This window comes from Etheostoma cragini, chromosome 7 (assembly GCF_013103735.1).
Source record: "Etheostoma cragini isolate CJK2018 chromosome 7, CSU_Ecrag_1.0, whole genome shotgun sequence".
Lineage (NCBI taxonomy): Eukaryota > Metazoa > Chordata > Actinopteri > Perciformes > Percidae > Etheostoma > Etheostoma cragini.
Window position 1 is genome coordinate 15,837,902 of NC_048413.1, and position 13,999 is coordinate 15,851,900.

A 13,999-nucleotide genomic window follows, 5' to 3' on the forward strand; every position below is an offset into this window, starting at 1 on the left:
AAGTCGCTGACACTGCGTCGAGGAGCAAACCACTATATATGCTCTATTATGTGAGATAACCAGGCGCCCGCAATGTTTCATTATAACATATGTATTTTTGGGGGTGAAGCGTGGCTTGACTTTTTTACGTAAAAGTTGGTTAAGTATCTGAGTTTACCGCAATTTATATGGAAGAGTATCATTCATGATCAACAGGAGAGAGTGAGGGGCAGAGAGAGAAACTCTCATTGAACTTCCTGTTTCTATTGTGAGTTAACATAGTTGTAAATAAAGAGTGAAATGATGCCTTATTTCTGCCTGTATCTTTAGTGTGTTAAATTATGTGCAGCATGTGATTCAAAGAAATGGTTATCTTTGGTGTTAATAATATCTAAATTTATACTTAACACAGTAAATATCTGAAATACTGTCAAAGACCACATCAAAGTTGAAACACATTCTGCTGAATTTGCAAGCTGCACATCCGCTCGGGTTTGAATTTGAGTCCACGTCATTTTTTCAGTGTTGAAGCGATAGACTGCATGGTTGAAATGTGTCATCGCTGACTAATTTGATGGCCCTGACTGATAAAACCGTCAGCTCATATGACTAAACAGAGACATCCACTGACACATGGAGCAAACTACATTTCTAAAGGGCTGGATTGATTTCTTTTATAATCCATCATTTTAAATAAAATGTCAGTGTCTACGTATTTATAGTCTTATAGTGGTATCCATCTATGTTAACAGAGGGTTTTTTGGTCTATTTTTTTATTGCGATACTGATTACAGGTGTATTTCAAACATAAATATCAACCATACATACAAAAGTAAATAGTTACAGTACAGTAATGAAAACTTTTATTTATAGGCAATATTTAATTTATATATACAGTATATATAAACGTTTTAGTACAATGTTGTGGCCCAAGTTTAATAAATCCTAGTTATTTCTTTATTGTTAATATTTTAAGAGTACTGACTGCCAAGCAAGTTTTAAATAACTGTTGTTTCTACTATGTGTTTTGTCATGCAGTCAACTCTCTATCTCTCTCTCTCTCCATATATATATATATATATATATATATATATATATATATATATATATATATATATATATATATATATATATATATATATATATATATATATATATATATATATATATATATATATATATATATATATATATATATATATATATATAAAGGTTTATTTATTTAGACCAAAATCTAAAATTTGCCCCAAAGGGTTTATTTCTGCAGATATGATCAACTCACCTACATCTTTTTAGCACTAGTGCAGATCCCTAATAAATACCCCATGTTGCAGAGTACAGAAACAACAGTGCTTAATACAGAGACCTTGACAGCATGAGAAAGTTGTTTGCTGGATTCAGCCTGGTGTGTGTGCGCGTGCGTGTATGTGTGCGTGTGCGTGTGTCCTGGCATGTGACGACGATGGAGGAGGAGGAGAGCAAAGCAAAGCAAAGCTAAGAACAACAAGAAGAGAGCCGGGGAGGGATTAGCAGTTCACTATGCTTATCTGCATGTGATATGTTAGCGACCGAATGTGTCCAAATAGTTTTTCTATTCTCTTGAGCTCAGCGATTTGTCAGCTACATGAAAGCCTAAATCCCCTCAAACTTATGTTGGCAGCAGCAGCCTGACGTTAGCCCCTGCTGCTAGCTAGCTAACTCTTGCTGGTGACTTCTAACAACTTGTCAACAGCCGATCGATACTGGACAGGACTTGGGACTGTTTTTTCTACATGTTTTTTTGCCTGATGGTATTTCTCGTAGCGTAAAGGTCTTCTGAACCGGCAGCACTATTGGGAAAGGTAAGCTAACTTGGCAAGGCAGCTAACGTTTTTTAAAGGCACACTCGGGAATGTGGGTCAGCCACGCTAACAGCTAGTGGTATTTAGCATTCAAGGTTAGTTGCTAACTAGCTAGCTAAGTCAGCTAGCTGTGCCGACTCTCTTCGACGGCCGACTAATATTGTTTCACTTTGAGTAAAAAAGTTTGACGGTAGCCATGTTCATAATTTAGCCGTGGTTTAATTTCTCAAATGATTGTATCCAGTCACAGTCCTGTCAATGACCTACACAATTCACTGTAATGTGGCAGATATTTCCGAGAACCAGTGTGACAGGTTGTTTGCTGGAAGACAAGCCTCAACAGTCCCAATCCGAGGTGTTGTGTTACGTAAACGTTCTGAAAACAAAGTGTAAACTTTGTCCCAGTTTTTGCCATCATTTGATGACAACATTCATGCGGAAAACATTAATACATCTGTAATAAGTAGATTATGTGGATGTCAGGGCACAGCTACATAAATGGACAGATTAATCCACTAGGGGGCAGGGGGCAAATATTTAACCCCCACCCCCAAAGCCCTCTTCCCAACCTCCCTCCACCAGCGAACAACACTGCTCAGTGTGTACATAGTGCATGCACCCTGTCCCCTTAAAGCAGCCACCAAGTACGCTGTGCACCCTACCATGGAACTGACGCAAACAATAATACAGATGTCTCCCAGCGCCAATAGAGACAAAGTTTACTTTTTAAGATAGTGGAGAGCAGGCTGGAAGGTTTAGGGCACTTTAATGTCAGTCCCAATCCCCATATTTGTGTCCAGGCCTGCTTTTTTTCTCATAGAAATTAATCATAAGGGGTTCCCTTTTAAAGGTGTGTTTTGGCTAATCATTGAGTTTAAATGATTATGGTGTGATAATTGTGGGGATTTGTCACAAAAAAAATATGCTTTCTTAAGTCTGTAGAATATGATTTGTATGCCAGAACAGGGTGAATGGCCACTGCAAGAAATTAGCCACATTGTGATTTAGCTAAAATTTTGATTAATTGTTAAGCTCTATTCTCAAGTATTCTTTCCAAAAACATTATGCATGATAGGGTATTGTATGCACATCACCCACCTCTATTGAAGTGTTGCACATTTATCTTCATAAACAATTGAGGTGTTAATGGTCTGAGACCCCTTCATGTTTGTTCCACCTGCCTAGTGGGTAATCCAGGCATGCCTACACAGGGTGTGTGTGTGTGTGTGTGCGTGTGTGTGTGTGTGTGTGTGTGTGTGTGTGTGTGTGTGTGTATATCATGGCATAAGCCTATTACTATCAGAGACATTCCCTGGCTGCTCAAACACAGCCAGTAGTAATAAAAACCGACTAGGGAAACAACACCTAAATAAACACACTGTCAAAGATTAGTAAATACATTTTTTTTAGTTATAGGTGATACGCTTAAGACCTAAAGCAAAATAGCCCTATATATGCATTTCTGCTAAGATAAAAAAAAACAGACATTTACGGGAGCATTTTGGCTCTGCAACGTGTTATGACAAGCTTACCTCTCAGTTTGGCTAGTGAGTGGTCACTGGAATTGTGGTCTGTTAACCACTCACATGCTGGATAGCAAGGTAGATGATATGTGGACTTTTGAGGCCTGTTAACAGGGATGTGGTGGTCATTCTTGGTCTGCATGTAATTTACGTGTTAAGTACACATTGTTCATTTTAATATTGGCTGTTTAAAATAAAATGTTATATTCTTCAATAGTGGAACTATGATGACAATGTGACAGAAGGGGAGCCGCTGAGTCAGCTTAAATAGGAACCATGGAAGGTACAGAGCAGCACGACAGGGTGAACGGCCACTGCAAGCCCAAATCCCCCCGGGACGCTGCTGATGTCAGGTGGACGTCTCCTAAAGGAGAGTCTGGAGGTTCAGACAGCTGTGGAGGGTCTAGTGTGTTGGAGCTGACAGACCTGCAAGAGTTAAAGGCCAGGGAAGGTGATGATGATGATGATGAGGAAGACCAGGAGAAGAGGAAGAAGGTAGTTCCACCCTCCAAAGGCCTAAAAGTAGACCAGAAGAAAAAAGAGAAAGAGAGTCTGGATCAGAAGGAGAACAATTGCAGCAAGCAAAACAACAGTGCAGCATCCAGCTATACAGGTAATATTTGTATCACAAAGTGTCGAGACTTGCTTCCTGGAAAGTCATTGGAAATAGTGCATGACATAAGTGACAGAGCATTAATAATCATGCATTTTTTTATGCAGACCTGTCGCATACCTCCTCACCCTCGCTGTCCGAACAGCTGCGTCTTGGCCGAGAAGACGGCACGGGGGCTGGGATCAGCGTCGAGTGTAAAGTCTGCGGGGACAAGGCCTCTGGCTTTCACTATGGCGTGCATGCCTGTGAGGGTTGCAAGGTAATACAGTGTGTTTATCAGAGCAGGATAGCTATGTCAGATTACAAAGTTTGATAACGGCAGCTTTGTGCTTTCTGATTTGAAATTTTGAACCAATTGCAATGTTTCTCACTCAGGGATTTTTTAGGCGAACTGTGCGGATGAAACTGGAATATGATCGCTGTGAGCGTTCCTGCAAGATTCAGAAGAAGAATCGTAACAAGTGCCAATATTGTCGCTTCCAGAAGTGCCTGTCTTTGGGAATGTCCCATGATGGTGAGAGGGGGAAATATTTTAGCAAATGAACTCCTTATATTAGGCCATGTTATTTAAAATAATCAAGTAATAAGTTGGGGGGGGCAGTAGCTCAGTCAGTAGGGAGTTGGGTCGGACAATCCCTGTACGAGCCAAAGTATGTTGATGGACTGGTAGCTAGAGAGACCAGTTCATCTCCTGGGCACTGTCAAGGTGCTCTTGAGCAAGCCACCAAACCCCCAACTGCTCGGGGCACTTTTCCATGGGCAGCCCCCTCACTCTGACATCTCTCCATTAGTGCATGTATAGGTACTGAGCATGTGTGTGTACTTCAGGCCTGCGTGTAATAACAGTATACATTTTATTTCGCCCTTGTGGGACTAATAAAGTATACATTATTATTATTATTATTATTATTATTGTTATTAAGCTTAAAATAATGTTATTTAATCTAAAGTGAGTAAGAAATGGGCTTATTTATTTAAACTAATTTAAATCTTCGTGTGTGTGTGTGTGTGTGTGTGTGTGTGTGTAGCAATCCGATATGGACGTATGCCTGAGGCGGAGAGGAAGAAGCTGGTGGCAGGCCTGCTTGCTGAAGAAGTGGATCTCAGCAAACCAGGCGGATCAGACCTGAAGACTTTGGCCAAACAAGTTAACACAGCCTACCTGAAGAACTTCAGTATGACCAAGAAGAGGTCCCGCAGCATCTTGTCGGGCAAAACCAGCAGCACCTCAGTACGTTTTAGTCTCAGAACAGCTCAGTCCTGGTTTTACAGATAATTTAAAGTATATATGGAAAAATATAAGTAACACGTGGTCATCATCAATGGGACACATGCATATAATCAGTCTAACTTTTTCTGTTTTAAAGCCTAGTCTGGTAATATATAAGATTACCACAAAGTAGTTTTTTATATATATGTTATTATATAACCCAGTCTTGTGTTTTATGCTAATCCTCAACACCTTACCTGTCAAAAATGTCATCCCTCGTATTTTCTAAGTCTTTGGAAGGTACAGATTGGTTGTGTATGAGAAATTGATTTTTGTTCTCATTTTAGCCGTTTGTGATTTACGATATGGACACACTCTGGGAGGCAGAAAGTGGTTTGGTATGGAGCCAGTTAGTTCCAGGTGCGCCCCTGACCAAAGAGATTGGGGTCCATGTGTTCTACCGCTGCCAATGCACCACGGTGGAGACTGTGCGAGAGCTCACCGAGTTTGCCAAGAGCATTCCAGGGTTTGTGGACCTCTACCTTAATGACCAAGTGAGTCACTTTCTACTCAGTGTGCTACACAGTAAGATGATTTGTGTGATGTTTGTATTATTTTAGGCACTAATGTACAATTATCTGTGTGCTCTCTGCAGGTGACTTTACTGAAGTATGGTGTGCACGAGGCTATTTTTGCCATGCTGCCCTCTCTCATGAACAAAGATGGACTGTTGGTGGCCAATGGAAAAGGCTTTGTGACCAGGGAGTTCCTTCGCAGCTTAAGAAAGCCCTTCAGTGAGATCATGGAGCCCAAGTTTGAGTTTGCTGTCAAGTTTAATGCTCTGGAGCTGGATGACAGCGACCTGGCCCTGTTTGTTGCTGCCATTATTCTCTGTGGGGGTGAGACTGAATTATTTTTTAGTAAAGTATGAATAATGTCATATTTGCTTGGTGTCAGGTTCAGTGCATCTGCATGTCATTATTAAATGGTCGTGCGAGATCTTCCATTTTATTTACAAAAGTCCTAAATATTTTCTCAGTAATGTCAGTCATAAAATGTAAGTATAAAAGTATCCAATGCAGGCTATTGGGACACAAAAGTGTGAATGTGCATGTGCAATATCAACATGTCCTAGATTTATTTCAGTTAACAACAACAATAAACTGTGTTCCATCAACCCAGGGTTTCCCAATCCAGCGACATTTACAAGAGATGCATATTTTACATAACAAGTGCAAACTACATTTCTACATAAATATGAAGAACACAGACACGCAGTACAGTTGCTGCTTCCTAAAACAGGAAGAAAAGCTGGCAAAAAAATAGCCTATTATTTCAACGCTGGCAGTAGTAAGCGACCGTGAGCGCAAATAAAAAACAAAAATCAAAACATAATTCAAACCGATGTGCGCATTGGCAACACACCTCTGAAGAAGCCAACAAATACTTCATTCAATCCACGGAAAATCTTTATCTTTCATAAAAATACCCAAAGGGAAATGTTAACGGGGATGATGCCTTCCAAATGTTTTAACTTTTATGAGCACACCTCTCTCTCCACGCAACAAACGCCACCGGATCTTCTAAGAACACTAACGCCGTTATAAATCAAGTATTGATTAGTCAGTAGGCGGTGCTTTTACACTGGCTGATCTCTAATCTCCACCCTAACATGCAGGTTAGGTGTTCAGCATAAGTTACCACAGCGATTTAACCCGGTAACAAGTGATCCACCGTCGTGATACACTAAACCCTAGGTTGAACCAGAAGTTACCTTGTTACCGCAAATACTGCTTTGTAGTATAGGTCCGTGGTTGACCTAATTCAATTTGTCATTGTGTTTCACACATCCACCAGTTAGTGAATAAATCAGTGCAAGACAGAAGAATTTAAAATTATGAGCTCATAAATTCAGAAATGACTGTTATATAATTCTACTACTGAACAAAATTGATGGGTCAGTATGATTGTGAAAAATTGGTTGCGTTCCATGTGAAATGTGACGTAGTGAACCCTGCAGAAACCCTTTGTTTGCTCAGCGTAAATTGTGACTTCCTTGTTCTCCCAGATCGTCCTGGACTAATGAACGTGAAGCAGGTGGAGCAGAGTCAGGACAACATCCTCCAGGCCCTGGACCTCCACCTGCAGGCAAACCACTCGGACTCAGCCTACCTCTTCCCCAAGCTGCTGCAGAAGATGGCCGACCTCCGTCAGCTTGTAACTGAGAACGTTCAGCTTGTCCAAAAGATCAAAAAGACGGAGTCTGAGACTTCGCTCCACCCTCTACTACAGGAGATCTACAAAGACATGTATTAGAATTCTCCAGCACAGACTGCTTTTAGCAATACTGTTACAGACTGAATTTACAATGATAATACTACACTGCATTCAATACAAGCACTGTTCCAAGTATGGGCATGGATCTTAGCGTGCAGGTGAGACAAAGGCACGTGGTAGGGCTAACACAATCAACAAAGTCTTCTCAATGTCAGCATTTCCCTCGGCACAATAATGTGTGTGTGTGAGTGTGTTATGTGTGTTTGTGATGAGCATCTGGAATCATTTTGCTACAAGTTCTAGTTTCCCACAATGGTCACTTAACAGAGAGAATGATTTGTTTTCTCACCAAGGCTGCTCCTGTTACATTCTATTAGCAGAGCTGACCCCAGAACAGCGTCTAGAGAGAAAGCTTCTCCTCACTCACCTCGACTCTGTGTTTGTCTGTGAAGGGAAAGCCTTTCCTGTTCTTACACCAATGGCATTGTTGAAATCGAAAAGAGACAGTAAGTTTGTACTGTGCAAGAGTTTCATTAGATGCCAATGTCTTTGGTAGAGTGATTGTTCTCAGACTTTTGGTAAAGCTGAAGATGCACAAATTGACTTCTATTTACATCATCATCTTCACCATCAGCAGCAGCAGCAGCAGCAATGACTGCTACTCTGCCATTTGGTTAATAACCACAAACTGGGCTGGCTCCAGCATTGTAGAGCTTTCTTAATGTAGCTGTCTGTGCAATACCGTTTCCATTTTTCAATAAATGCGGAGATTCAAGATATATATAGGTTTTGTCTTAAAGCCATCTACCCAAGTGGTAACTAATGGACTATGCTGCACAGATTTTGTCCCTAAACTGACACTATAAACACATTACCCATTAAAGTACAAGGGACAGCATGTTATTTTTCTCTTTTTTGACATGCAAATTATCATAAATTTGACAGTTTAGTTTTTTTTATTAGTTTAGTCTTTGTAATTATGTTCCTAATTATTTGTTTTTGTTGATTGTATATGTAAGGCAAAACATGAATTATCTTGTTTTATGTATACTGTATGTGTCCTTTCATATTACATGCTTGCTAGTTTAGGTTGTACCAAATATATTGTCAAGCATGCTAACAATTATTTCCTTGATGAGGAATTTGGCAGCAAACTATCTACCACAATATCATTATTGGGAAAATTGATTATTAGAAATCAACATCCAGCATCTGGTATCGTAAATTGCTCCTGCATTCACGATATAGCCACAGTCCTTGATTACTACTCTTTCTGTGTACAGTCAGATTTGGCGCGTAAGGAGAGACAAAAAGTGTCAAATCTATACAATACTGTAGCCAGGATTCATAACTGTCAAACTGTTTTCCTTCCCCTCATATTCTGCAGGACTTTTTTTTTTTCTTCCCATAAACTTCATTTGAATGGACATCAGTATTTCAGCACTGGTGCACACAATCCACCTACAGAAATCTCTATTTGTTCTCTGAATCTGTCTCCTGATCCCTATCTACCTCTAATATTGTATGATCTATGACATTATTCACTGTCTCATCTGATCTCTGACATTTTTTTCCTTTGCCTTAATTCCTGCTATCAGTACACGTTGCAAATTTGATATTATTGGCTGATGTGCGTTGTGCCAACAAAACGAGAAAGTACACCAAAAAGTTGATGTAAGCTACCTCTATGACTGTCTCAAGTGATGAATTGACATATTTGTTCACAAAAACGTGTTAAGACTTGAAATAATTTCTTCTTTATAGTCACATGTAACCTATGTGCAGATCTAGCTAGTTTAGTAACATCACACGTATAAACTTTATTAGAAATATTAAAAAATGATTTTCTCATTTTTTTATGATACAGATATGTCACATAACCTGCAGTTTATCAACTGATTTCACTTGAAAGTAGTACCTGGTCTTGGTATGATGGACCAGAACCAATCAAACTGTGGGTGAGTTTAGACAAATGGATGGATGAATGGGAATTTGGAATACGTCATTTACTAACGTCTACGTCACGCTCGTTGCTAAGTTGATTGGTAAAAGGAACCGGCTGACAACTATTTAGCTGGCTAGATAGATAGTGAGATGGAGGGGTTTTGGCGGCATGCTCAAACCACACGGAGGATGGACCGTAGTGGAAGTATCTGTAGGTAAGCGGAGTTTGGTTGTATCATAAAGCTATTAAAGTGAACATGTTGTGGGAAAGCAGTTGCTCCTTTACTAAGAAACGTTCATGTAGCTAGCTAACTAATTTGACCGTTAGTGCCACCAATAATCTGTGCTACTTTTAAAAGCTGTCGTGCTGCATTATTTGAATGAATCACTTACCTACGAGTAATTTTAGTTCTAGCTAGCTAGCTAACTAAAATGAAACAAAGTTGCATTTTGGTTTATGTTTAAAACCTGGGCAACGTTAGCTAGTCATGGGAATACGTGTGACCCTGGGAAGGATTTACGTTAGTTAGCTGACGCGAGCTAACGTTAAAACGTTAAAGTATGAGCCGAAACTGTTAACCGTTAACGTTAATTTCAGATATTGGGCAACCATATGTATGGTATACTCACGCACTCACTCATTCATAGCTAGCATAACTAAGTTGAGTGGTGACAAACTTTTTGCAACAGATGGATTTCCGGCACCACGTAAACACAAGAGGTGCGTGTGTCCGGTGAGAGATATAGACAAAATGGTGTTCGGGTTAACAAGTTGTGTTCCTACGTCCCCACATGTCACTGCTAGATCCATAAACAATGGTCATACGAGAATATTCAATTGGGTTTATTTTGACAGCATTAAAGATTTGAGTCTTGACAGATCTGTGACTTGACAGATTTAGGACTAGAACCCAGACATTTTGAACTAACCTAACTCCAGGTTTTTATAAAATAAAGTCTCACACTTTGAATATTATGTATTGATATTATGGCTAGCTATGTATAAATATGCAGCTGCTATTCAGTCACTTTGCTTTTTCATTACAGGCGTTTTATAAATGGCGCTTGCAGATTTGGTCCAAGGTGTAATTATCGACATGAATGGCCAGCTATACAGTCATCCCAAATATGTAGGTACTTTCAGAAAGGTGGATGCTGGTATGGTGATAGCTGTAGGTAAGGTTCCCCCCCATTGTATCCCTCAGTTGTATGGAACTAAAATAAAGTGGATGTCATGCACCCAAATTAACATAGTTTATTAAATATTTTTCACCACTAGGTATCTTCATGTTCTTCAATCTGAAGTGGCAGCGGGTAGAAGAGGTTCAGTGCCGACCGGTTCCTCCACCGGGGAGGTTTATGCTCTGCCTGACAGAAGAGGTTCAGAGCCTGCTTTTCTGCAGGCACAGGTGACATCTACGCGGGAATGCAGCAGATCACAATTGTCGGATAATAACTCAAATCCTCACTTTGGGCGCCTGGCAACAGAGATTACTGAGGAACAATCACCAGGTTTTTTTTTTTTCTTTTCTTTTCTTTCATGGGTGACAATGAATCTGGTCAACATTTCTTTAAACTTGACTGACTTTGCCGATACAGATATGGACACTGCCCGCACTGCTTCTTGGGAGTTGATCCAGAGCTCAGAAGTTGCTCAAGCATGTGATGGAAGAAATGAGCAGGTTAGCTTAAATTTTAAGTGATCTTTTTACAGGGCGTACTGGTGAGTTGAACCCAGTACAGGTTATACTGACCACCCAGTTTTTGTGTTCAGGAGATTTCTTCCAGCGAGACAACAGAGGAGGGTGGTGCTGCGGCGGCTTCTAGTACCCAGGGGAATAAAGAGGAAATGGAGTCCTTCCTTCAGAGTAAAAATGTGACCTGTGGCATCTGCATGGACAAGGTGTATGAAAAGACTGATCCAAGAAACCACATTTTTGGAATTTTGCCAAACTGCAATCACGCCTTCTGTTTACAATGCATCATGACCTGGAGGAAGACAAAAGACCTTGGGCCGGAGGTGGTAAAGTAGGTTCCATTCCTATTTGACTGCATCTGACGACGCCGGTAACGAAATTTGACTTGACGTCTGTTTAATGCTTAATCCTCAGGAGCTGCCCACAGTGCCGAGTGAGGTCTGCCTTTTATGTACCTAACAGACACTGGGTTGAAGGACCAGCAAAGGAAAGCCTGATTGCTGCCTTCAAAGAGAAATTCAGGTAATTTAGGATTTTTTTTTTTTTTTTTTTTATAATGGCTTGCAATTTAGTTTAACATTTTGTACATGGTGTGTAGTACTGTACATAGGTTTCACTCATCCATTTTCTTCATTTGGGACATGCCACTCCAGCTTGCCTTCTCAGCTCTTGCCCATCCATCCACTGCCTTTTTAAGTGTTATTTCTTTAGCTGACATGCTGTAGTTACGGTCAAGTTGAGCAATGAAACTTGGTTGCGATCATTGAAAACCTCCCAAAGGCCTAAATTGCCTGTAATATGTGATTAAATCACCTCAGCAACTTAAAGCTTTTTTCTTTCTTTTTTTTTTAAAGCCACCAAATAAGTCTTAAGGTGGCAGAAATAAAATATGGTCCAAAATAAGTTGACAAATGTCTGGCTGAATTCCATAATGGGTAGGAGTCATTCTTGAGGTGTAAAGCAATGTGGCGATCTTGTCTCAACATGTTTTTTTAACAGGAAATGCATGAAATTAAAGAGAAATGAAACATGTAGTCTATATTGACATTTTATTCACAGGATAGTTCAGGATGTCCCTCACCCTCCACGTTCTTTGTTTGCAATCTAAACTCTGGTAGATTTGGGGAAACTTCCTCTGAGCTAGAACTGACAATCACACATTTTCTTTTTTTTTTCTTTTTTAATTCTCATTGCACAATGTAGAGCCATTTTAATTCCAGAGCTTGCCTTCCTACGTGCACATGTTCCACCGAAACAAATTCCTTCCTGAGGCTATTTTGCAGAGGCAACAGTGCTGCATCAGGCTCTTGGCGTCGCTCAAGACATTTATTATTGGTTTAAAGAAATGTAACCAGAGCACTACATTTCACAGGGTGTGCTAGACTTACCCTGAAGGCTTGGATATACTGTCACGCTCCAACGCTGTCTATTATGACTACTAAAGGTCCTACTTTTGTATTGAATACAAAATGGGGATACTTTATTTTTATTCTAAATTTGTTCTTTTAGTCATAGCCTTGTTTCCATGCAAGTTTTACTTACAAGTGTTATGTCAAAATGGAAATCTTGTTGAGAAATGACCAAGCTACTGAAATCCCCCTCCGGTTCTGTTCTGTCTTGTCTCTCTGTGATTCCAGTAAGAGAAGATGCAGTTACTATACCCGGTACAGATGCTGCCCTTTCAAAACAGAGTGTCTTTATCGCCATGACAAACATGCACGTCACAGGTCATTTCAGGTAAATATAATCCCTGTTATATGCAATCAGGTTTCCTTGCCATCGATATACATGATATAATGTGTTAACCGTCCCCTTGCATTTGTTTTTTTTTGCTCAACAGTATGATACAGAAGAGGACTACGATGGTGTAGATCTGCTTAATCTTTTCATAGCCATGACCCTTATCGGTGACGACGACGACGATGATGAAGACGACTTTGGCTTTCCTTTTTATCTATCTGAGGAGTATGGTTTCTGAGCTTTTTCAGTGACTGGATCCACTGCATAGGGGTCCTGATTTAAATTGGCCCAAGAACACATGGCTGTGTTTTGACCCTTCTGACGATATGGAAACCACTTCATGAGCAGCTGTGATCAAGATCCGGGATGTCAACCATGGACCGCCCAGTGTGTTGGGGTTTTAAATTGGTCCGACTACAGCTGGTGATTTTACTGACCTAGCACTCTTTCAACCAGAGAGGAACTAACTTGTGAAATCACTTGCTACAGTCTGTTTGGAATTGAGGACGTGTACACTCGGCTCTCTGCGGTTGGTTTGTTTGCTCCAGTTCTATGTAAGCATCCCAGATGTAATGCGTCTTTACTTGGTCTAATAATCTTGTGGTTAATCTGTGGCTATCTAGTTTTGGATTTATTTCACTCCAGTGGCCATAGTTGTTTAAACATGAATGTTAATTTCCCCTGTACCTATGATTAATGGGAGTGCTCATTCAGACTTCTGAGCAATTTGCACCATTTTGATATTTTAAAGTGTTTTGTGGATGGTAGTTTTAATTGTCTATAGATGAAAAGTATGCTTTACCCTTCTTGCTAATGTCTACCGATTCCTGCTAAAAGTAATGTTATGAGACCCTTTTTCTAGTTTTGGTAAGAATATGGACTGTATAAGATTTTTATTTCTTTTTAAACGAGTTGTACTTGTACACAGAAAATAAAACATTGCTTCACACTCTATCACTGAAATTGCGTGTCCTGCTTTTCATTAATATTATAATTGCAGATTAGTAAAATTGAATTGTAAGAAGCTAGAATCTATTACTTCTACTTTGTCGCTACCGTATAAGGTTTTACCACTAGGTGGAGGTGTCGAGCAGAAACTTAGTGAATATCATGACACTTGCGAAGAAGAAACGTCAACAAACCTGGCGGGCTGGCCCGTTCTTTTAAGGCTCTTA

The 13,999-nt window shown here is 40.0% G+C and overlaps 2 protein-coding genes across 2 annotated transcripts; both read left to right on the forward strand.

Moving 5' to 3' along the window:
* The first annotated feature begins 1,426 nt into the window (after window positions 1–1,426).
* Window positions 1,427–9,168, forward strand: ppardb (peroxisome proliferator-activated receptor delta b). The gene is made up of 8 exons (XM_034877904.1): window positions 1,427–1,820; window positions 3,561–3,956; window positions 4,064–4,215; window positions 4,332–4,470; window positions 4,985–5,187; window positions 5,514–5,720; window positions 5,822–6,065; window positions 7,235–9,168. Exons 2-8 carry the CDS (start codon window positions 3,620–3,622, stop codon window positions 7,480–7,482), a joined length of 1,530 nt encoding a protein of 509 aa, XP_034733795.1. The 5' UTR covers window positions 1,427–1,820; window positions 3,561–3,619; the 3' UTR covers window positions 7,483–9,168.
* Window positions 9,169–9,329: 161 nt separating this feature from the next.
* mkrn4 (makorin, ring finger protein, 4) lies at window positions 9,330–13,777 on the forward strand. The gene is made up of 8 exons (XM_034877906.1): window positions 9,330–9,602; window positions 10,435–10,563; window positions 10,667–10,899; window positions 10,987–11,069; window positions 11,162–11,415; window positions 11,499–11,606; window positions 12,722–12,821; window positions 12,925–13,777. Exons 1-8 carry the CDS (start codon window positions 9,538–9,540, stop codon window positions 13,060–13,062), a joined length of 1,110 nt encoding a protein of 369 aa, XP_034733797.1. The 5' UTR covers window positions 9,330–9,537; the 3' UTR covers window positions 13,063–13,777.
* Window positions 13,778–13,999: the final 222 nt, after the last annotated feature.

What these genes read in the sequence shown, in the direction of transcription:
- mkrn4 (XM_034877906.1), top strand. Translation starts at nt 9,538, where the DNA reads ATGGAGGGGTTTTGGCGGCATGCTCAAACCACACGGAGGATGGACCGT. An exon ending in TACTGAGGAACAATCACCAG is followed by an intron (nt 10,900 to 10,986) that starts GTTTTTTTTTTT and finishes TTGCCGATACAG; the next exon opens with ATATGGACACTGCCCGCACT. An exon ending in CTTGGGCCGGAGGTGGTAAA is followed by an intron (nt 11,416 to 11,498) that starts GTAGGTTCCATT and finishes CTTAATCCTCAG; the next exon opens with GAGCTGCCCACAGTGCCGAG.
- ppardb (XM_034877904.1), top strand. Translation starts at nt 3,620, where the DNA reads ATGGAAGGTACAGAGCAGCACGACAGGGTGAACGGCCACTGCAAGCCC. An exon ending in GCAAAACCAGCAGCACCTCA is followed by an intron (nt 5,188 to 5,513) that starts GTACGTTTTAGT and finishes TTCTCATTTTAG; the next exon opens with CCGTTTGTGATTTACGATAT. An exon ending in TGCCATTATTCTCTGTGGGG is followed by an intron (nt 6,066 to 7,234) that starts GTGAGACTGAAT and finishes TTGTTCTCCCAG; the next exon opens with ATCGTCCTGGACTAATGAAC.